This window comes from Pterocles gutturalis, unplaced genomic scaffold (genome assembly GCF_000699245.1).
Source record: "Pterocles gutturalis isolate BGI_N339 unplaced genomic scaffold, ASM69924v1 scaffold23629, whole genome shotgun sequence".
NCBI classification, from domain to species: Eukaryota; Metazoa; Chordata; class Aves; order Pterocliformes; family Pteroclidae; genus Pterocles; species Pterocles gutturalis.
In genome coordinates this window covers 14,295-38,886 of record NW_010128877.1, presented here as the reverse complement: position 1 = coordinate 38,886, position 24,592 = coordinate 14,295, and the positions used below count along the sequence as shown (strand labels likewise).

The window sequence follows — 24,592 nt, the reverse complement described above, 5'->3', positions numbered from 1 at the left end:
ATTTGCACACTTCTGTCTCTGTGCCCTCGGGACAGCTCTGTTGCCTGTGAAGGGTGAAGCTTGAACGCGTTACGCAAGTCATCCAAATCAGAACTATCCAAACTTTTGCACAACAGGGTACAGTTGTATGCGTTTGCCCGTTGCCTGGTGGAAGATGGTTGTAAATGCTTGCTGTGTTTGTACCTGTGGATATAGAGAGAATGGGTGAGGGGGGAATCTTTCTTTGGGGACAAAGCTGGCTTTTCAAGTTTAATGAGAACTAATAGATTTTTGGATGGTGAGAGGAGCTGTAGATACCTACAGAAGTAATGATTTTTAATTCTTATGTAGTCACATAGATATATATAAAGTAATTTAGCAATTTGTAGTAAGTAGTGTTACCAAAATAATCTTTTAATCAGAAACAGGTGTAGCATTTTGTTGTAAAGTGTGGATTCTCTGTTCATTGCCAATTATAAAATCCTCTTGACTTTAGACTTAAGAATGTACTTGATGTTCAAAGTCATTGGTAGAAGCTGAGTAATTTTTGCCCTTAGATCGAGGACAGATTCCATACTAGGAGATCAAGGGATGCTTTTCAAGTTAGTTGTAAGTAGCAACTTCATTAGTTGCCTTAAAATTTTAACTAAATCCCTTGGGGATGAGAAAAGGAAGATGGCAAAGGGAGAAGTATTTTAATTGACAAAGTGAAGACAGTTGGATACTCTAGAAATACAGGGGGTGGGTAGGTGAGGTGAGTAAATGCATGTGATAAAATGTCATCTTGTCACCTGCGTGGAATGTGTGTGTGTTTGTTTGGTTCATTTGGTTATGGTCTTCTGATTATTGTACTACCCTGATTTCCCTTATTTTGAGTAAATTCTTAGCATAGTAATTTTTCATGTGTTTCTCCCACTGGGTGACCTGTCTATGCATAGCACACACTGAAAGGTTAATAGAGCAGAAACAGCATTTATGGGGAGGTTAGCCTAGGGTAGACATCGCAGTGGAGAATTGAAACTAAACACCCTCAACAGCTATTCAAGAGTTGTTTGGTTTGCAGATACTTGCCCACATATGCTTGGGGGAGAAGGAGAAGAAAGCTCTTTCTTCATTTAAGAGGTTTGTACTCCCTCTTTTCCCCTTGTCTTCAGTTTCTTGTGCATCTTCCTGACAGAGACTTTAGTCCCTTTTAGACTTGCAAACGTTGGTTTGGTTATTTAGCACGGTGTAAGGCTGGTAAGCGGAGGGACAGGAATAGTACGGAGGAAGGAGCCTTCATGGACCGGCCACTGAAGGAACAGGAATGTTCCCAGTTTGACATGAGCGTATAAATTACAAATTCATAGGGTCAATCCAAATGTAATGCAGAATTTAGTCCACCCTTATCTTCTGTGTATTTGAAGTACGTAAGAGCATTAATAAATTGTTTTTATAGCACAAGATCTGTGCAGTGCTCTGCAAACTGACAAAATGTTATCTTTTCTAGGAAGTACTTACAAATCAATGGGATGAAAGTGTCAAAGGCATGTCTTTGGGAAGCAGGTTCTTTAATACCACTTCACACACTGACATTATTTTTTCTTAAAATATTGCATTAAACAAGTTATGAGAAATCCCTTGACTTACACATTTACCTGAGATTTATTGCTTAGTCACTTTAATGAGTAGAATTCCTGTAGTGGAAGATACCTGCAAATGCCCACACAACTGTAAGTATAAAAGCACAAAGAAAAAACTTTTTTTTTTCCCAGATGATCCTGTCCAAATGTCAACAAAAGCAATAATTTAGTATTTGTCACTAAACCATTGTTCCTAAATTGCAACGGTTATAATGGAAAGTTGATTCCAGGTAATTCCAGATTCAAAATTTCTACATTTTGCATCATTTAGATAGGGAAAACAGTTCTTGCTCCAAATAAGACAAATAAGTAATTGGACTGGCAGAAGTATAATGCTATCTTACAAATGAGAATTTATGGCTTTGGAGGATCCTAGGAGATTTCTGGCAGACCTGAGGCTGGACAGGTAAATCCCGTAAATCTCATTCAAAATCATCATCTTTTACTTCTTGCAGATTATTAGAGTTTTTCTATAGGATCATGGTCTTTCAAAATTTTGACTGAAGAAAGGAGTAGGGGACAAATCTGTAGTATTAAAACCAAGCTTTGCTAAACCTTTTCTTCTCCTGTCTAGGAAAATTTATTTTAGAAGATGTCACAGTATGGGAAAAAAAAAATCTAAAATAATGTATATTTCCCCACTATTCACAGTCTGTACGTTCCGTTTCCTTAACCATTCTTCAAGAGTGCATAGGCCAGAATTCTTATCATTACCTGTAGAGACTGCGTTGCTGATCATCACTTGGGCATGGCATTCCCGGTTAAATGTTTGCATTTTTTCTTCTGTTCTGTTATTACAAAATTTTCCAGTAACATGATCTTGTTATGTATGAATTACTTATTAAACTGAAGGTTCAAAACTTGTGTTCGGAGTTTGCAGACAACTTGTATTATGCAGGTTTGCTTTATTAAAAGGTAAGACAGTGTGGAGGAGTTTGCAAGACTTCAGGGGTTATTGATTGGGAAGCTGCTTGCAGGGGGAAGAAGAGTGAGCTAAGATGGAGCGTAGGGTGAGATAAAGGCTGGGTTGGGAAAGTGATTCCGACTGGGGGCCCGCTAATCACTGACCTCTGTAGGGATCCTGTAGTTTATCACTAATCTCACTTGCACTTGGCGTTTTCCTGTGTTGTTGCTACTTCATTGTTCATAGCCGAGTGAGTAATTTGGCTTGGGATGAACAGGAGGAGGGTGCTGCGAGTCCAGCAGCTGCACTTGTTGGCACTGGCTCGTTAAACATCCTCCGGTGCAGCCAGCAGCCTGGCGCACGTTAGCCGGTAATACTTCAAGAAATTGTTGTGAGGAGAATAGCAGGTTGTTTGTTTCAAGCATTTCTTCAAATTGTGTTGCTTCAGATCTCTCTTTCATTTCCATGAGTTGTGGTCACAAGTATTATAAGGAAAAATATAAGTAATATTCTTATATCTATTCACAATATATATGTGTGTGTGTTATGTACCTTTAAAATGTTACAGATAAGACTGTAGGTATAAGACAGATATTAAAACTGGGACAGCCTCTGTTAATAACTGGGCTAAACAGCAGTAGAAGAGGAAGAAACGATTCCTCCAGTGCAGTGGGAAATGTCGAGATACAGAGTAAAACTTCTGTGGCTGCATGTGTCAGTCTCGCCTCTAAGAGGAACGCCACACATCCAGTCCTCGAGCAGGGCTGGGTTTGTGTTTTAATCAAACATAATTTTTGTTCACCATACTGAATAATTGCTAAATAAGAATTTTTACCACCAACAGAATTTTAAAAAATAAAGAATGGACAGGTACCGGAGGCAGCAAGGATGTTGTTCTATAAACTTTGTGTGCTGCCTTTTTACTTTGTGGTAAGTTGGAAAGTGGTATTAAAAGAGGTAGGAGAATGTTTACTTTGTTGAATGTTTTTCTTGCATTGTCCATATGCAGCTGTCAGCATGGCTTTTGCAGCTTGTTCCTTGTTACACTGGATCTGCATGTGAAGAACTCTGTGAATATATTAATTCTGTGGGTAACACGCGTACTTTGTTGCTGGGTACTTTGTTACTGGATGTGGAGGGGGAGAAAGCAGTATAAACATTGATTTCTAGACAAATTACCAATGTCAGTTTCATAACTTTAAAAAAACCCCTAGAAATCCTCAGAGGTGTCCACAGTGTTGTGTTCTAATCTGACTCTTGGGTAGGCTCCCTGTTGTCACTGGTTAACGGTGTTATCAGGGATGAAATGAAGATTAGGACTGTAAAAACATTGCTTCAACATTCCCCGCAAGATGGTTTTCTGTACAAGTAGGGCAGACATCCTCCATGTCTGACTAACAGCAGCTGCCAGCGGTGGTCGCTGTGGTGTTCACACTTGATGATAAACATGAAAAAATGTTGGTGCTTTCCGTATTGCCAACCAAATGAATTCTTAGCAATGCACGGAAAGATCTGTAGCATGTGCAGGGTTAATGCTGTGGGAATTTAAGTCATTTTTTGCAGAGTTACGTTCTACCATCCTCCCATAAACCCAGCATTACCCAGAAGCAGTGCGGAAAGGCTGTTTCACTACTGGCAGGCAGTTGGAGCACGCTCACTGACGTAGTCCTCCACTGAGTCATGCAGTGCTGTTGGCAGCTCACTGCCGCTCTGCATCTCGCTGTTCCAGTTCATTCTGCACAGCTGTTACACAGAGTACAGTTCCTTGTGCAATATTCAGAAGCTATGTTAGGTAGGAAGCATATCACATTTAGACAAGGGATTGCAAGAGAAAAATAATTATTTACTAAATGCCTCTTAGTGTTTGGTTTGGTACAAAATGGGCCAAGGTTTTAAGTTTACGAAGTTAGGGAATACTTGCCGTTCAGAATGCTTACTGGGATTTTCTGGGTTTCTTTTAACTCTCTAGTCCTTGGGCTTTAAGCCTGTTAGTGATTAGGTGATTGAAGTTTTTGTTCATGAAAACACATGAAACTTACTTTAAAAAAAAAACTAACTCCTTCCAGGTTATTAAAAGATTCAAATGCCTTGTGAGTTGATCTGTGCAGATTTAAGGTTTCTGTGTCTAACCAACTTGATGATTTTTAAAATGTCCATTGCTTGAGTACAGATCTGTTTGGCAGACAAAGCTCTGGGATATAGAGCCACTGGTAGGGAAGCTGAAGAGAGGTTTGCCATGATGCTGCTTTGTAAGCCAGGCATAGATTTTGCTTCTAAAATGACAGCAGGCAACTTGTGAAGCATGAGTCAGGCGGTGGGTGATACAGGTGGTCAAGGAGCTGGTGATTCCCAAGAGCCTTGTGCAGGAGGCCTCGCTGCACGGGCCTGATGGGAGGTGCTGGGGTTGGGGAAACTGGCCAGAGTTGCTCTACTTTTCAGGGATATTTTGTGCAAATAAAGTAGGATCCAAAGAGGAAGTAGATTTCATCTGGGCGCTACTTTCCCTTCCCAGCTGGTCTGTCTACACACTACCTTAGGGCCATATCGACACAAAGCTGTGCAGGTGAAACATTCGGTGGGGATTTGGTCATCTAACAGTGGTTTTGGATACCCCTCCTTCTCCCAGTTCATGTCGGGTGCTGTAGTGAGCTTCCTTCCTCCTGTCCCCTTAATGCTGTGTTCCTGCACTTCCAGCTATAAAAAAGAGATACTATTGCCATCTGTGTAGTGAGCACTGGCTGAGACAAGATTTTCATGAGAGGAGAGGATACGCTCGGAGGGTGTAACGTACCCAACAGCAAATCTTGTGGGGTAGACCTGCGAGAAAGACATCCCCAGCTCTGCTTTGGCTTGCGGTGTCACTGTGTTTGTAAAGTTTGTGTGCTCATAAACACTGGTACTCCAATAAATTTGGTTTTTACGGTAACCTTTTATGCTCTTCTGTCAATCTGCAGAGAATCTGAATAATTAAGACAGGTATTTGATAAGCTGAAGCCCCCAAGGGGTTCTGCTCCGGTGTGTTTGGCTAGGTGTTGGAACTGTGCTGGGCGCCAGAGGCTGCCCGTGCATGGGTAAGATGTCATGTCCGGGACCTACCTGTTTGTTAAACCAGTGAGGAAGTGTCATCTTCTCAAACTTGACGTTACCCGCCTTTCAAGTACTTGACTTACTACGTGGAGTAGTTGCTAAGTATTTTCTGTTTCTGTTGGTAAGTAAACAGGACCTGTGACAGTGTGCTTACAGGGCTTTAAATAGTGGGAATAGCACCGTGCCCAGGCTGGAGCAGCTGAAGTTTGTTAACTGACAACAGGCAATTTGTAGTCAATACTCTTTCACTTTTCCAATATGTTGCTAGTGAAACTGTCCTGTGATATGGCCAGACAGCACGATGCTGGGAAGCCTTTCCATGTAATTATCAGTGAAGCTTCAGGGGCTGTTGGTGGAGGCCTTCCTCTCCTCTCCTGGGCAGTGCAGCAGGCGTGCTCCAGCTGTGCCTGGGACAGCTCTTCATCTCTCTCCCGCCCTTCAGCTCTGCAAACATGAAGATCATGCCGCTAGCACAGTGCTCCAGCCCTGCAAAAGGGACAGCTGGGTGCAGTTCCACAGTAGGAGAGAACGAGGGACAGGACCTGAGTGTGGGCTCAATGGGTGTGCCTCTTGATTTTCATTGTTTAAAAGCGTGTGCCTTTACCGTTGTGACACTATTGCAGGTTTGAGAGTCATCTCTTCAGTGCTTGTGCTGAGGATGCGTTTGGGAGACTCTCTCTACAAAAGGCACCGTTTTGTACTTCATCCCAGGTCGCTTTACAAACCCCGCATTGAGAGGTTTAGCCATGTGAACACAGGTTAAATGTTAATTTGTTCCAGCTCTAACTAATTCTTGATAAATATTTAGGCAGTGCAGCATCAGGCAGCCTTGACTTTTCTCAATCATTTCTTAGAAATAAATTTAGTATAGGTTGGGCTACTCTAGTCAGCTTTTTTCTTTTAGTATGAACCTGTCAAACTTTTTAAGTGATACATTTAAACAACATGATTTTATGCATTCTTATCTAACAATTTCTTGCTTGCTACACAAACCGTGATTTAAATAGTATTTTTTTTTCTAGAATCTGTAATTGACTCTTGTACAAATATTTTTTTAAAGCCTTCCTGGAATTCTGCATACTTCAGTCAAAGTTGTTTATCATGTGGTAGAAGGCTCTCATTTTCTCGAAAGAAAATGCTGAGTCTGGTTTAATAGAAACAGTGTGATTCATCCTACTTCATACAGCTTTGCATGCTAGGTATTTTATTTGCTTGGTGCCTGATAGTTGGTGGAAGCAAATGGCTTCAGCAGAAAAATGTTAACTTTTTTCCTCCCTTAATTACAGCAGAGCTGCCATTTTTCAGGCAAACTCTTGTTCACCAGACTACCTGCAGTTATCAAGAAGATAATCTTGTAGAGATGTTGTTCCAATAGAGTCACTTCCTCTCTGCTTACACCAGATGCACTTTTAAATGAGCAATAAGCATGCTTTAGTCTTTCCTCTTACAAAATGACATTTAGGGATTTTTAGTAGTAAGAGAGAAAATGGGAAAAAGCAAAAGCAGTCCTGTTCCCGAAGTGCAGTTGCAGTAGCCTGGAGCTATTTGTCACTGCGATGGGCAGGGGTAGGAAAGGCTACTTTCTCTTCTTCTGCGGACGGGGTGACAACGTGCGTTGTTCAGAAGAGAGAGTGCCTAGCTGGGGGAGGTATGTTCATTTTCAAAGAGGTGGGTATCGTGGTTTATTAGTGCTTACCTTTGGATGAGAGCAGTGTTAGGGGGTGTTTCTCAGGTCTAACTGTGTCATGACTAGGGCAGCGTACGCACGCGGTGTTTTCTGTTGTGCACATGCTTGATGAGTGTCTCATTCTTGACATTGTTCAGCAGAGACTTCTGTTCAAGATTTTTTTTTTTCAAGTGTTGATTGATAAACTTCGGAGCCCTGTTAGAGAACTTTCACACTGAGTTTTAATTTACAACCATGCCAGTTTGGTGGCATAACCAACAAATACAACACTAAGTAGTTTTTCTGGAATTGATGAATGTGTGATCTAGGTGTCCTGCTCTGGCAGGGGATTGGACTGGATGATCTTTCGAGGTCCTGTCCAATCTCTAAGATTCTGTGATACTAGAGTCTGGTGACCTCAGACAGCGACGTGGGGAGCCACACTGCGCGAGGCGCTGTATTCAGTGTGTGCTACCTACAGGCAAATATCGCACGTACGGCAGGAGAGCAGAGACTGTTTGCTTTCTTGACCAGTTGTATTGCTTGAGTTGAGTACCTGACTGGAACATCCCTGAAACGAAGGGGTTTAAGGACTTAAGGAATGAGTGTCAAGAGCTGACCGATTCAGCCATGGTTTAAGTTCGGTGTGGGTTTTGTTGTTGTTCTGAATGGAGGTTTTTGTTCACTTTGTGTGGTTTTGTTGGTTTTATTTTACTGCTGAGTACGTTCATCACCTAACATGCTAGTTTCATGTAGGAAGGAGAAATGTCTAAAAGTGTGTTTACCTTTCTTCATTGATAATGGAAGTGAAGCTGGGCCTTTGCCCTTTTTATTTGAACATACTGATAGGGATATTTCGTAACAACAGAAAATTGCAGTTCTTTTTTACTGATTGGCTCTATAAGAAATGGAGTTAGGTAAGTGTGTCATCTTACAACAGTGCTGTTTGAGTGTGTTCAAGGCAGATGTGTAAACGCTTACTTTCACTCATGCAACTTGATTTTTGTAAATTTCCTATGATGCTGGCAGATTTTCTGAATTGCATCTATAAGGACAACTGATGCAGATATCTAACAGATTTTAGAACCTAATTTCAAATGTCTTTCTTTTATAGGAAAAACCTCAGACAGAGGTCCATTTCCATTGTATGGCAGAGATACCGGGTTACCAGGCTGTCAGGTAAGTATAGTGATGGTTGAAGGCAAATGGAATAATTGGAACTAAAGTTTAGTTTATGTTACTTGGATATGTCAGGCTACCAAACGTAATAAACAAGAATGTGTTCCACAATTTGCAGAATAAACCTTCTGGGTTTTCTGTCGTCAGATTGCCTTGCACTCACACACATCCACTTAGAGGAGACTCTTGCTATAGGCAAGGGGAGCTGGTTCTGTAGCTCATGAGCGTGGAGTCCTATGTTTTTAGTAAAAGGGAGATTGTTACTAGTCTGAACATACTGAGCGATGTGCTTCCGTTGTATGTATCATGTCTTTCCTACAGATCACTGTGAAATGAGTTTTCTTACCCTTTGCAGTTATTTGTACCTCTCTCTAAGTCTGCAAACAGAATTGCAGACCGGTACTGATTGTGCCTCGTGATTAGTCTGTGATACTCGGATTTGTCACATATAATATGTCAAAAAATATCAGTAATCGCTGAATATCGTTCATTAGTTGACTGTTACTCCTAGGGGAGATTATGTGTATTTTTTAAGAAAAGCAGTGTTACTAGGCTTTCAGTTTTTTAGCAGTTAGGTTATCCAGTGTAATACTGTATTATTTTGTGGTTTGATGATGTGTTTTTTAATTAAGAAAACTCTTTTTTTATGTCTCCAAGTCTTCATTTGAGAGTGAAGATTTCTTCCATGTTATTTCTAGTGACCCACGTTAAGAATACTCAATTCATTGTTTAAAAGTCTGTTTTGAATGTACAGGAAGTTTGAATGTTTAAAAAGTACAACCAGCATTTGTTTACACTCAGTATTTGTTGACAAAGATTTACATAACTAATATATAATGCCTTTAAATCTAAGAAATTAATTTGTTATGCTTGTTTTCTCAAAGAGGAGTCTTTTTTTAATGTTACTCTAAGTAGACTATTTGGTTTACCATCACTTCCCCTATGAAGAAAGTATCATTCTCGCAGCCTTTACTACTTCTCTGCAACACAGATGTGACAAACAAAGACCCGTTTGTAACTGTATAGGTGAACTTTCCGTAACATTCTCGCAAAAGGCAGCATGGCTCTTTACATTCAAGTTATGGGCTTTGCATTGCTGTCAGTCTGGGCAGTAAACCATTGTGTTAGTGTTATTATTGTTGTTCAAATAACTCCGTATGCATTGTATTTAAATATAATAACTTAAACTTGACATTAGTTTGGAAGCAAATTAATTTCCACGTTACTCTTTCATTAAGTTAATGTTCTGTATTGGAAAATGGGTTTATGTTAACCTTGCATAAAATTCTGTTTTGCTTTGTGGTAATGAGTGTAATTTCTGTTGTTTGGCTTCTCACGGAGGAAAATGCTTTTATATCTCCTAATTGTTTATATCTAGTACCATTTAGTATTAATTTTTACATGTAGCTATTTTAAAGCCAAAATCTTGTACTTATTTGTTTCTATTAACTTCTGAAGCTGTTTATTCCTTATATGCTTCCTACTATTTCCTATCCCACAGTTTCTTCTTTCTTAAACATTTTTAGTATATGGGAAAAATGCTATTGTAGGTAAATCTGTTTTGTTTGTATATTCAGGATAATAGAAAACTATTGTAAACTTGCAATTAAATTTTAATTCAATTTAAATTTACATGGTAAGTTACAGTTTGCACTTTTATTTGGTCTTATCAGTTAAACCCGACATTGTTTGAAATTAATTGCTGACTTGGAATGTGGTGGGATTTCTGAACCTTTTAGGGGTTTTAAAAATATTTTTCATAAATCCACGGCAGTGCCTGAAGTACAGCTTTCCATGTAGCTTCAATGTTTGAAACCAGTCATAGAGAAGAAGATCAAAAGCGATCCTGAGAGGTCTTTTTGACAATCCAAATGAAGAATCAGCTGCGTTGGCCCTGACAGATGCTCATATAGTCAGCTCTTAAAAACCTCGAGAGATGGAGGAGACTGCATGACAGCGCTGGGTTTTATTTTCCATTACTTAAACGTACTTACTCTTAAAAAGTGGCCTTACTAAATATAATTGTAATTAAAGCATCTAACTCTCGTCTTACGGACAGTGAACACGGTGAAGAATTTATGCTCTTTTAAGTCTGTAGAGGCTGTAAATCCAGTAGATGATTAAGATGATAAAGACTCTTTAGAAAAGATAAGACACAAATGGAGTTAATTTTTTTATTGGTGTGTATAGTGCAGAATATTGTGCAGGTATATTTTTAGTAGCAGACTATAGTCTATCTCTGATTGGAATATTGGTAGAAGAGCTTATGCTCTGCCCTGGATGTTCCGCAGTAGGTTCCCAGCCCTAGGGAACTCCGGTGTTTTAAACTTCGTAAAGTACCTCATCTAAGGCCTTACCATGCAAACAGAAATTTGCTGGATCTTTCTGGCAAGACTGTTAATTTTTGGTGTGTGGTATTTGCCTTTTTCATAACAAATATCTAATCTGTGATACTTGTCTGATTGGTGATGGTCTAAAATTTCCCAAGACCTTCTCGTGGTGAAGCTGGCCAGCCTGCCATTCCTCAGCCCATATTTTTCAGTTTACAGCTTCCATGTGCAGTGATGTATTTACTTCTTAACACATTGCTTCTGCCTTCTCTAAATTGGTCAGTGCAGTTTTGAATGCCGGGCTTACACTGCATTTGCAGATCTTTCTGGGTTATTTGCTTTGTGAATTTAGTAAATGGAGTCTTCATTTTTCATCCAAGTCACTAATTAAGAGGTGGAATGATGCCCAAAACAGATGCCTGCAAAGCCTCAGTTAATACATTCGCCCAGTGTTGATCACGAACTCCTAGCTGCTGTTTTTTAAACAGCTACGCTCTGTTCTCCAGCAGTTCCAGTTGTCCTTGGTCCCTTAGTGCACCTGTGAAATGTGAAAGCAGTAAAAGCCTCATTGAAACACCTCCTATGCTGAGGAGGAAATGAGATTGATTTTCTGTAGTTCATTCCAGCTGAACCCATATCACTTCTTTGTTGTCTTCTGGCATTTAGAGTCTCTTTCTTCCAGTATTATTAAAAAAAAAAAAATTGCTGAGGAATTACAAGCCACTGCTTTTGTTCCTCCCTGAAACAAACCAACCAGCCCCATTCTTTTTTAGCCAGTCTTCTGAGTATCTTACTGGGTACAGATGAGTTGAAAGTACCCGACTTCTCCAAATACTCTCCAACCTGTTCTTCTCTTACCAAAGCTCTTTCCCCACGTCATTTGTGTAAATGGTGTTAGGAACCTGCTGCAGATGTGTGCTGAGTTCTAATTTTTACTTCCTATTAAGCTTACAGAGGGTTGGAATGAAAATTTTCAAGAGCCCTGTAAACTGAAATGCTCAAGACTCTTGCTGTTGCTTCTCACCCATTACCGAACACGATCTAAGCAGTGATTTGTGTGGACTGGCAGCTGTGTACAGGCTCTAGATTTAGGCTGGAGGAATTTTGGGGTGATTGATTTTCAATGTAGCTTAAAAATCTGAGCAACTTAAGTAAAGAAATGTGATTCGGGTAGAGCATTTAGTCACAAGAATGTAAATACGGCTAATTTATGAGTAATTTACCAAACAGGAGGTGCATACTTTCAGGTTTTATTTCCATCAGGTGTTTTCAGCAAGCCGAAAAGGAGCATCCCAGAGTATAGCACTTAGCACTGGGCCTGCTCATGCCAATAGCACTGTTGGATACAGTCGCTGCATTTGTCTTCAGCTGTGGTTTTTGTGTGGTTTGGTGTTAAATAGGGGTAATGGTGTATGCTTGGGTGCTACATTAAAACCTGAGCTTGTCCAGAGCTTTGCAATCAAGTTCTGAATCATCGTCCTTTTTTAGCTTTATTTGTACTTCACTGCATGCTCTTCCTCCTTCTGACAGCTCTTCACTCTCTTCTGCACCTTTCCAGCTCTTGCTGCCTTTTTTCCTCTCCAATGTTTCCTAGAGTATATAGACGCTAAGTGGATGGGTAAGATGACAAATGGAGGGTTGTGCAGAGCCAGTGTAGATGAATGTGAAAACTTCTACCTGGACAAAGAATTGCCGGCTTTTAGAAGAAAAGTAAAAACTCTCTTTTGCTATCAGAATGAAATGCAGTGCTGCAGGGCTTGGCGCATCGAGTTGTGGCTTTGAACTGGAGGAGGGAGGGGTGGTTGGTGATTTTCCTGCGGGGTTTCCAGCGTTCCTGTTGGCTGTGTAATTGCAGACTTGGGAAGGTCATCTTTTCACAAACCTTAAATTGGATATAGATGAAGTTTTCAGAAAGCTTCGTGCAATAAAAAGGGTTTTCTTTACATTTGTGTAATTTAATACTGAAAACTGTAGCTTATGTAAAAGAAATGAGATTAGAGTTCAGATATTGAATGCACGACTCCCATTTCCAATATCATCCGAAGGTACCCAGCTGTCACTGCACATTGCTTTGACAGGTCTGAGCTCCAAGAAAGCCAGGAATCTGCGCTATTTTCAAAGTGAAATTGAGATAAATGTTCAATACATGTAGAGCTGTTAGACTAATTCTTCTAATTGTTTCTGTGGGTCTTCACAGAGGCTAACTTTATCCCCAGAGCCTGTAAGTGCCCTGGCTAATTGGCAGAGAGGCGGGGGGATGCTCCTTTCGCCTAACAGTGCCTGCTCTGTGTGCCCGGCCAAGCCTGTCTCTCCCCGCTGGCATCGCTAGGCTGAAGATAGTAAATTATTGGTGACAGTCCCCTTAATGTTCTGTTTGAATTCAAAACAATCATGCATGAAAAACAGACATTATGGATTTTTTGACATGTGGAGATAACACATTTACCCTCCCTTCGTAATAATTTCAGACCCACGTACTATCCCATGTGTGAGAAAGGAGAGAAAATCCGAGTGTTAAATGTAATGGATGTTAGGCAGGAGCTGCAGAGGCACTCACCAGTTTTTGCCTAGAGTGTAAGCTTTCTGTAAGGACATGTATCTTAATTTACTTTATTTTTCTAACTCTCTGTATGATGGTGGAGCACTTGAAATGTTATAAAACCCATTTAGAAAAAAGTTTAGTTGATTATAAACCTGTAGAATCCATGAATGCTGGAAGGAGCTATGGATTGTATATACTGAATACATCTCAGTCTGTGTAAAATGATGTATATAACACTGCATAAAATACACTACTCTGGATAGTACATGTTATATATACATATGCTACTGTGTGTTTTCATACAGTGTGAAATAGGACAGTACATAGGACTGCACAGAGACAGGACAGACAGCCGACGGTATATCATACCACATAGAGAGCGTATGAAGAATTTATATGGCATTGTATATGCTATATATTTTAGTAGTGGCAGATGAATTTTTAACTCGTTTCTGCTGCTATTATTATATAAGTTTTATGCATATTGGTAATAATTAAGGCTGCTTCAGAACCTATATTTTTTGGATGAGGGAAGAAAAAAATCCAGTAGAGAGCTGGTCCATCAGTGTTTCCAGTAATACCGCTGCACCCTTTTCCCTTCAGTTGCCATCAGCTCAGCTATTGCTGTGAAGCTAATGTGACGTGACTCATTTAGCAGCATATTATTGCATCATTGCAACATGATGTAAGGCACATCAAGCATTATTCAATTAGCCTGAATTTTGCAGTATGACAGGAACATTTGATGCACATTAGCACCATACTTAGTGCTCCTTATGGGAATATACTTCAAGTAAACATATTAAGACGTAATTTCAGACAACTTTTCAGGATTTACCAGTTTTTTTCTTTATCGGGTAAAAAATATGTGCTTTACTGGAATATGAAGACAGATGTAGTGGCCTTTGTGCATCTTCGGAACATATTTTGTGTTTCTTAAATTACTTTAAATGTATTCTGTTACTTGGGAGGTACCTTGGAGAAAAAATCAGCTGGCTTCTCACTGATTGTTAAAGTTGGAAGAAGCTCATCCATCTTCCACCGTTGCCATGATTCAACACAGAAACATTCTCCTCATCTGGGTGCCAGTCAGGGAAAGCTAGATTTGTATATGCCTGATTCACTTGTGCTGAAAAATACTGCAGGATTTGATACAGTGTAGGTATTGAGCAGCTGGAATTCATACTGTTGGCTTTTTAGCAAAAATTTGTGACCTGTCTTCTTTTTATTCACTTAAAAATAACTTTCTTCACAATTTAATGTGGTACTTTAAAGGTTTGCATTTTGTTGTCTGTAAATTTAGCAATGTATTGAAGAATACATTTACAAGCATGAAAAACTGTGTTTATTATCTGTTACATCCTTTGGAGACTAAAAAGGGGTTTTTTTATTTTTGTGCAAAAAAAAAAAAATTAAATCACTTCTTAACAAACTCGCTATAAGAACTTTGAAGTAAACCCCCAAAATGCTCTTTAGCTCCAATTTCTTGGGCAATTTAACAGATGGTCACTTTGCCAGAAGAACTGTTTGCAAGTGTCTGTTGCTTTGCCTTTGCATAGTCATTAATTTGCCCTTTTCAAATTTAAAAAGTTTTTAAAGAGTTTGAGCAGAATGCGAGTGTAAGGAGCAAATCTGCAGTGCTGGGGACAGGAGTATCTCAGAGTGTGCTCGCTCTAACAGCCATCTCACAGGTTGAAGAAGTGTAATAAGACTAGAATTCCAGAAATATAAATAAAAATAAAAGCTCACTCATATTGTGCACAGGCAAAGCGGCAGCTATTTTTGTGTTACTGGTGAGGTGATGAGGAATATGCAAGCAAGAGTGAAAACAGGTATCAATAGTAGCATTTAGGTATAACCAACCATATAACACCAACTTAAAAGTATATTAATAGTGTTTTAATGTATATAATTGTAAGATGTATATGTAGTATAATGGAGAAGGTGAACTGATGTTAATTAGTAAAGCATCAGGTAACATTAAAGAGCTGGAAGAATAAGCATACACATAAAAATGTAGATGTTGGGAGGTAAGAGTATAAAAATGTCGGTGGGAAGCATAAATGAGAATAGTATGGAAAATGTAACTTGAAATACATGTTTTGAAAGAACAAAAATTTTTTAAGAAATGAATGGTTGTGAATAGTGGGCTAGGGTAGTGTTCCAGTGGTATCTGACAGCTGTTACATAGAATGTGGGAGGGAAAGAAGAAAAAGGTGTTTGTAGCACATCCCATCCCGTTTTAAACCATGGTTGTTCTTCAGATGTGTATGGAAGCTTCCAGTCAAGTCCTTCTCGATCTGCAGGGGTAGCCCCCGACAGCAGCACGGCAGCGTGTCTCTGCAGTTGCTCCTAGGGTGCTTGGCTGAGTTTCTGACGGTTTGTTACTTTAATAGAAGGGCCATTGTACGACACCACTGCTAACAAGTTCTACAAGTGGCGTTATATGTCAAAGAGGAGTGAGCTGGAAGGTGAGAGAATGGACAACTGTGGAGAACAGATATATTCGGTGTCTCTTTGTAGGGCCAGTGAGTACTAGATAGTTTCCTCCTGGGTAACCTGATGTATGTCTGGAGTTTGCATTGTCAAGCTCTCTCTTCCTGGAGGAATTCTGTTCATATCCTGAAACTTTTTTATTGCTTGTCTCTAAGACTTCTATCCCTCCTTGGCTTCCTTCAGGGAAATAATTAGACAGTTACTCTGTGTTGAGGATGTGCCATCTGCTCCTGTGATATTGTAGTGTTATTGAAAAGATTAAAAAAGAAAAAAACCTAATGAAACGGTTTAAAGTAATAGAACAATGAAATAGGTTGTCTCAGAAATTATTGGAAATAGGCATATTTAGACCACACCTAGGTGGTAGACAATAGAGGAAGTAATATTGTGGCAAAAGGGATGCTAGAGTGGGGATAATTCTCCCTGGAGAATGTTAGGCTGCACCTTGTAGATACTGCATCTCGGATCCCTTCAGGTGGGGTTTTTTTTTTAATTTCTAGGTTTTGAAATTAGATCTTTTAAAAATAATAATAAAACCTAGACATATATATAAAATATACATGTCAGTGTAATTGTGTACAATAAGGAAAAAATATGAGTACTTTAAACATGCTAATTATAAAAAAGCATAGGTGCTATAGAGGGGCTACCAGTTAGTAGTTTTAAAAATAAATTCAGAATCTGGTGCTAATAAAAGGTGTCAGATTGCATCAGCTATGGACTCACAAGGTTTTTTTAGTTGTTTTTTTTTTTAAACTGATGTATCTATTAAACAGCAACAAGAAAGCTTTTCTTGCTTACTGCTGACAGGATGTTTGAAGATGCTTTAGGTGGGTCTTTCCAATGAGTCAGAAAAATAAATGATATTCTGGACATTTCTTACCTGTGGGGCCTTAAAAAGACTACAAGCAGTGGCACCAGTTGGTTTTCTTCCTTCCTCAGATAGTTTTACAAATAGTATGGAGAACATAATGTCTGTTTAGATCCAAGTAATACTGACTTATGGAAGTACAAAAAATGTTAAGGCTTGTACGTGTGTGGGGTTTTTTAACACCAATATAACTTTAAAGCTGACAAACTGATTTTATTTTGTAAATTTCCTCTTTTTAATCTCCTCTCCTCTGACATCTTTGATATCAGGTGTCTCCCCAAAGCACATTTTTACAGCTGAGCTATCAATCTCTGAAGACACGTGGCTTCTGAAGGAAAGGCTGCACAATGTTCACTGAAGCAGCGACTCTGGATTCTGCCAGCTGATACTGTCTTAAAAGCTTGGGATGGGGACGGAGATGCATAGTTTAAGGGCAGATGGACTGTCCAAGCTTCAGTTTATTTTGCTTCATTTTACTTCTCAAGTACAATCAGGCAATGTTAACTTTCTCTTGATTATGATTTATTAGAAGTGAATTACTTATTGTGCTACTGGGAAAATCTCTCCTGTCACTCGGCAGATAAGGAGCCTGCAGAACCTTTTTAGAAAGTAAAAATGTATGAGGCACAGGCTGGATTTCTTTTTCCAGAGCTGGAGGTGGCCACCTGAAGTTAATCAGGGAAGACATCCTCCCGGAATGAAGCGGGTAGCAGGTGTTAGGAATTAGTTATAGTTCGGGGAGGGATGCTATTTATAAAGGGAGAGCAGTTCTGCAAGGAGCTGGTTTGGATGTCTGAAGCAGACAAACTGTTACAGCTCTGTGCCCTTCGTTCTCACACTGTTTAGATTGGCAAATTTTCTTGCCTCCTTTTAATTTTTGTTTGTGCTTGATTGTATTTAAGGTACTGAATGCCCTGTAAATCAATATATATATATATGTATCTTACACATTGCTGCACAAGGCAGTGAAAAGCACGTTTTGCCACGGAGTGCACGTACGATTTCTTTGGCCAATTCCTATTTGTCTCCAGCTAACCTTACTGTCTCAGAGCTGGATGCTTCTCAGTTACAAATTTCTGGTATTATTGGAGGATGGGGAAAGGATGAACTCAGTTCTCTTCTCCCAGACGTACCTTTTGGTTTGAGTGGGCTGGGTTGCCCTTTGGATTTTCTTGAAATGTTTATTCCTTTTGCCTATAACTACTCTAGTATGTTGAGCCCCTGTTTGCCTTCCTTTTGTACTTCACAGGGAGATAAAGTCCCATCCCAGGCTTTGCATTTGCACAGATTACTGCACAGGTTACTGACTTGGTGCTTAGAATGAGTGAGATTTTTCTCTCGGTTGTGTGGGAGAGGAGATGCGCAGCTCCCATAGCGTATACATGGAACATTCTACTAGTGGTCTGAAGTCTTTTGAAATCGTTTTGCTGAAGATGCAGAGGGAGAGACAGATGGAAGGATAGTTTGAGCTTTATAATATCCTTTATAGTCTGACTTCTGTAAATAAGATTCAGCATAAAATCTTTTATTATAACGTTGACTTCTCATGCTCCTATCTTATAATCATAGAGAAAAGCAGGAAGGCTGGTACCAAAAAATTAAAAAGTAGATGAATAATCCCTCAACTGCTTCTCTTCTGACATCTTGCAGTTCTCCACAAACCTTTTGCTTTTTGTTTAATGACAGTAAGGAGGCTGTTCAAATTACTGTTTTCATAATGTAACAGAAAGATTCAAAGGCAAAGGGAGGGGAGCCTGACCTGTAATCACAATGCTTAGTAATGCCTTCCTAGAATTCAGTCAGCAACGCAAAAATACCTTGCCCGGGGGGATGAGCAAAGACAAGCTGAGCCAGCATAACCTCGGGGATTGGACACCAACATCAGCAGGGTGCCGCTTTTAGAAGCATAAGACAGAATTTGTCGTCTTGCCAATGTGCGGTATCAGTGCAGGGAAGCCACGGTTGCACAGGAGAAGGAAGGGGCTCGTTTGAAATAGTGGCTTTAACTGGGTGCTTTAAAGGCATGTCGATGCAGAAGGAATACAAAATGTTTCTTTCCCTTCGTGTTTAATCTTTACTTCTCCCACTGCTTAAAAAACCATATCTGGAATTCTGAATAACCTTCTTCCTTCTCCCTCCTCTGTCCCTGTGCTCAGTATATTGGCACATAAACAGAATTATCCGTACCAGCAGATTGTGCATGTCGAATAAGCAGCTCATGGAAAAGCTTTGGTGTAAAAGGAGAATATGTTGATACCTTGATAGTTTTCAGTGTTAACATTAATTGGGAAGACGGTGAAACGAAATGTCTGTTACTTTGTTCGTGCTGTTACGTCACTTCAGTATGTCGTGCCCTAGGTAGCTGGTGTTACTCCAGTGAGCTAGATTAGCCTGATTACACGGGCAGGATACAGCTGATGGATGACTGTCATTATCTTCTCAAACCTGCATGATACTTTAGGTATAGGAGATGATAATTAAATTTTCAAGAGACTACATTGAGTTTATAAGATCTGAGTATTTTTTTAAATGAGGAATATGTTTGCAATTATCAGCATGTTGTTAGAGAATCCTCTCCTGAGATGTTTTATTAGCAACCCCTGATTTCCTTTAAATTGATCAAGAAAAAATGCTCAAGTTATCATATAACACTTTAGGCGTCGTTTTGTTTTTTTAATTCTGGTGTGTTCCTCCTCCTGAAACAGACCAAAAATGTATCTGATCAAATCTATTGGTAATAGCTTGAAGATGTACAGGTTAGCACAATATATTTAATGAAACCTTGTTTGAGACAAAACACTAGAGAGGATCATAATTAATGCCTCATTTTCTGCCAGTTGCTATTGATTACTCATTCAGGGTCCCTTTGTTCTCAAAATGGTAACACTGTATTTCACATTACTATTTGATGATATTCTCAGGATGAGATTCTTTAACAACATGCTGATAATTGCAAACATATCTCTAGAATTTAAATTTAAAATGAATTTACATCATATGTCAGTGTTTTTCCAGATTCAGCTCCTCTTTTGGAGTGCATATTCATCATAGTTTCCAAAGGTTGGAGACTTGAGTAAAGTGAAATTCAACCCTTTATATCTTGGTTGTATTTTTGGCTTAAGCTGCGTGACGTGGAACTCAGGTGAACGGTCTTCCTGCAGCCCAGACCTCTGTACTGTACTGGTATCTCACTGAGCAATTATCCATGGTTTAATTTTGTGCTAGGTTCTCCTTTGGAATCACAGTAACAACGTGCAAAATCCCCCAGCTAAGTCGTGTGAGTTTCGCAGAGTCTGACTTCTCCATTTCGTTCCGTTATTTTAAACCAGCTCATGCGAATGGCCAGGCTGATCTGACATGGGAAATATTAAGACATGTTCTATACATGCTTTAAGTCATCCAGAATGCTCACCGAGCTAAAGGGACGTGTACGTGAAACTTGTGCTCAACCCAGTGTGGCGTTTCGAGTTTACAGGAGGGCGAGGAGCGCACTTAACCATCTGCTGTGCGTAATTCTGAGAAACGGAGACATGCCGAGTGTCTGCGACTGTGGTGGGATGGTGGAGGATTTGATCAAGATGAGTGCTGTCCGGTTACTTGACTTTTACAAAATAATGTATCAAAGCTCCCAATTTTTTAACTAAATGCTTAAGTACTTTTTAAGAAGAAAAAAACACAAAACAACAGCACCAAAACACCAACTTTAGACAGTTTTCCTGCCTCAAATAGGGACAGCCTGCCTCCTGGGACTCAAAGCATAACCTTTTTGAAAAGGAAGCTAATGCAAAAAAATAGGAAAAATAAAATCTAGTTGACTAGTTGGAGGGGGGAGAGGGGGTGCAGTTTCAAGATCTACCTTTCTGCAGCTCTCATTTCCCTGCCAAAGCAGCCTGCCTTGTTCTGCCAGCACAATGGCCCCCTCATAATCAGCTGCATATAATGGGCTAGTGCTTTTATTCTCAACCATAGTATTCTTTTGACAGAAAATAATGAATAATGTAAAGGCACACAGTTGTATTTGGATCAAACTATTGCATAGTTTGGCTGTGGCTACACTAGGAAAATCTCGGTTCTTAGGAGTGTTTGCTAATATATTTGCATTTAAAAAATGAATATTGAGGCCAAGAAGCACAAGGCTAACTGCCTATAACAAATACATTTTTGAAAAGGTAAAACCTTTTGTATGGTAGTGTAGGGTATGGAATGTGTTTGTTCAAAATGTTCCTGTACTTTGCAGGATAGCTTGGCTTTCCTGTCTGTGTGTAGCCGAAATGCTGGAGAGCTGCAAAGACTATGCCATAAGGACATCTGTAGGCTTTCACTTGTCCACATTTCTTTTTTTATATCAAAGTAAGAAAATCAAAGACGTGTTTACCAACATATTAGAATTTTGCTGGCCGGTGTCCTAGAAGTTCATTGAAGGCAGAGCGGTTTTTTGGCATCGAATTGTGTCTTTGGGATTCTCAAGATTCGTAGAGTTGGTCTGGGAAAAAGAGAGCGTCCAAAGTAGTCAAACTCTTTCTTGCTTTTATGCTCAAATTCTTTGAAAGAATCAGTTTGAAAATAATTTTAAAATATGTTGAGTAAGGAGCTTTTTTTGTCAAGCATACCATTTTGATATAAGCATATGGTTGCTAAGCTTGTGAGTTGGAATGGAAGCTGACTGCACGCACGGGAGTGCAGCTGCCGTGCCAGGGTGCTCCTGTCCTGGGACAGAGGTGCGTAAATACACACAGCCCGTGGAGACGGGTTCCTTTCTCCCCGCCTCACCCTGCAGGGTTTGAGTAGGTGATTCCCCTGCGTCTCATTTTGATGAGAATACTTTTTAGGAAGAGGACCCGTTTAAAGCCTTTGTCTAGATACTGTCCGGTGTGAAGCCTGGATGTTTTGGGTCAGGCCATGCCGTTTCCCCTGAGGCTGCCAGAACTGTTCCTTGGCTTTGCTGAAAGGGGTGGATTTGACAAGGGAAGCAGTCATGTTTACCTCTTTTTTGCTGTTCTCTTTGCAATCAGGCTTGCTCTGACCTTAGTTGATTGTAATAAATGCTTTTTTTCTATTTTGTTTTTTGGGGATTTTTTTTTTTTTTTGGTAGGTTGGTTATTGAACACACATTCCTTAGGGGAAATATTGCTTTATATAAATTCTTGTTTATTTTGAAGCTGGAAATGTGCCTATATCCAAAGAGGCAAATTTTTCAGGGTGATGCCTGTTTATTTATAACAGTAATGCAGGCAGGACTCGGGTGCGTTCAGGAGAATAACCAGCCATTGATTATTCTTTAGTAATTGGATCCATGCTTGGCAGATGAGGTTCGGAGTGAGCGCGGATGCTCTCTGTGGAGAATGCTGCAAGCTCTGTGTGTAAGCGGTCCGCCTCTGTGCAGGGACCTCGGGCACTTCGTCAGGAGAAGCTTGGTGCTGATAATACAAAGCTTTTTTGCTATCCTCAGTGGTATTTTTGTATTCCTTTCTTTATCAGATGCCCTTAGGAAGGGATCAGCCCTAATCAATATTGCTTCTCAATTGCTTCAGACAGGCAGAAAAATCAATAAGCTGAACTAATGACTTCTATTTTTATTTTCTTTTGGAAGACTGAGGAACAATTATAAAATTTTAAACAGATGCGTCATTTGATTTTGGGAATGACAGAAGAGGGTTATGGGTTTTGGGGGGTTTTCCCCGCCTTTAATTAAAAATTCTTGCCCAAACACAAAATAGATCAGGAAACTTTTTTAGAGTGTGTTGCATGGCTTGAGATTTACTGGGTATTACTTATACACCTATTTTATGTTGCAGCAGCCACGCTGCTTTCAAATTCAGAGTCCAGGGAGAATGTCAAGAGCTGGAATGCTTAGGACAAAAGCAAGGGTGGCAGATGTCATGACGTAAAGGCTGGAGGTTGAGTTTGGAAAAAAGCTTTTTGGAATGGCTTGGTAGGAGTGAATGTAGAAGTTTTTACTGGTGGTTTTTTTTTGTTGTTGGTTTATTTTTTTTTATCATCTTTCCACCCCAATGAATAGAGGAACAGAGGAACTACCCCCCCCCTTTTTTCTTTTTTTTTTTTTTTTTTTCTGATGGTATCTGTATGGATCCCGTTGCATTTCCAAAATCACTGCCGGTGATCAGAAGGAGATGCTGGTGGGGGGGAGCAGGGAGAGTTGTCTTTTAATATGAATGGGACACAGTTTCTAATAGTGTTTGACAGCTGCTCTGAGCAAGCAGGGGCTGGACTAGACGGCCTCCAGCGGTTCCCTGCCAGCATCAGCGGTTCTGGGATTCTGTGAGCAGGACCTTGCTTTGGCTGCGTGAAATCCCAGCTATCCCAGTGCTTCCTCCCCTTCCCCACGGGCTACCTACAGAAGTCTTAGTCAGTCCTGGGTATTCCTGGGCTGAGTGCAGAAGTGGCTTCATTTCTTCTTTTGGACAGCGTTGGTTTGGAGGAACTGCTTTTGAAAAAATGTTGCCCAGGTTTCCCGCACAGTGTTCGCCACTAAAACTCAGAGAAATGGTTAGAATAGCATCTTGGCTAAATTCAGACTTGTACTGGGTAGGCCAGATAGTGTGATAATCATCATGTTTTCTGCAAAACAGTAAACTGTTAATTGTTTGTCAGAGGTGAAATTAGCACATCTTGAAACATTCACAAGCAGATTTCCCCCCTCCCCATGTATTTTCTGTATGTTTTAAGGTCACCTCGCTCCTTACAAGGGTATCTCATCTCAATAGGAGCTTTATATTAACAGTTCTGGTTTAAAGCCTATTTTATTGTAAGAAAAATAATAATGAAGAAATTGAGTTGAGGGGAAACTTTTTATTTTTATGCCTTAACATTTTTAATCATTACTAACTTTGTTCTTCAAGTGGTCTGATAGGTTTGTAAGAAATAGTTTACCCTTGGGGGCCCTCCTCGAGGTTGTAAGGAGGTGACCCACATTCCACTCGTCTGAGTTACAGTCTAGGATCTTCATACTCAAATTAGTCACCAGACACGTGAAAGAAATAAATTTCATCAGTGATATGATGCAAGACCATTTATCTGGAAACATGCACGTGGGGTTATTGCTGATTTTATATCTAGTCTGTAATTCTATACGAACTCTGGGTCTTCTGCTCATCCCCGGGCACAAAGGGATTCGGTACCTTACTGCGAGCCGCGTGAGTTCGCCTCACCTTTCGCAAGTCATCACAAAGAAAGAACCATCTTGAATGATAGAATGTAATCCAAAAAAGCCATTTGTTGATGCATGAGGGGATTTTGGCCTCGGGTGGGTGAGGAGCCGCGAGCAGTGGTTGCGCTGGGCTGCGGTAGCCCTGCGAGGCGGCAGCGCTGGAGCTGGAGGAGAAAGTGGCACCTCGAGGTGGTTTGGGTATAAAGTTAACCGGTCAGCAGTTTGTCGTAGCACCATCTGACAATTGACACGTTAGCGCAGTTTGAACGGAGGCGAAACATAACTGCTGTCCTGCCGTCCGGCAGCCGCGCGCGAGCCCCTTTCCAGCAGGAAGGCTGCACTCCGTAACGGCCCCGTGGGAAGAAATCAGCTCCCTTGTTTCTGAGGCTGCTGGTTCCGTGGTTACCTGGAAGCGCTGTCTGATTTTGCAGATGTTGAAAGCCAAGTGTCTTTAGCTGTGTGTAGCAGAGGGTGAGCGCTGCTGGCTGCGGAGAGCCGTGCGCAGGAGCCAGGAGCGAAGCGGGGGGAAGGCGTTGTTAGTGCCGGCTAGCGTTATGTTTTCTGTACAAACACTTCTGTGGCTTTCGCTCCAAGTCTGGGGATTTTCAGGCTAAAACAAGGCTCAGCATAGTGTCAACCATGGAAAAACTATATTCTCGTAAATCAGCAATATTCATTTCAGTTTCGCAGAAGAAATCCAAATAAAGTGAGGCTAAACAATATGTAATGTGCTCGTTAAGTTTAGAAT

At 40.3% G+C, this 24,592-nt stretch overlaps 1 protein-coding gene across 1 annotated transcript in view; it reads left to right on the top strand.

Moving 5' to 3' along the window:
• LOC104466387 (transcription factor 12-like) overlaps positions 1-24,592 on the top strand; it is a gene marked incomplete at its 3' end in the record, with an annotated part of 118,538 nt that overhangs the window by 90,216 nt on the left and 3,730 nt on the right. The window contains exon 5 of the mRNA XM_010079781.1: positions 8,373-8,437. Within this exon, the coding sequence (XP_010078083.1) occupies positions 8,373-8,437 (65 nt within the window). The remainder of the gene's footprint in view (positions 1-8,372; positions 8,438-24,592) is intronic.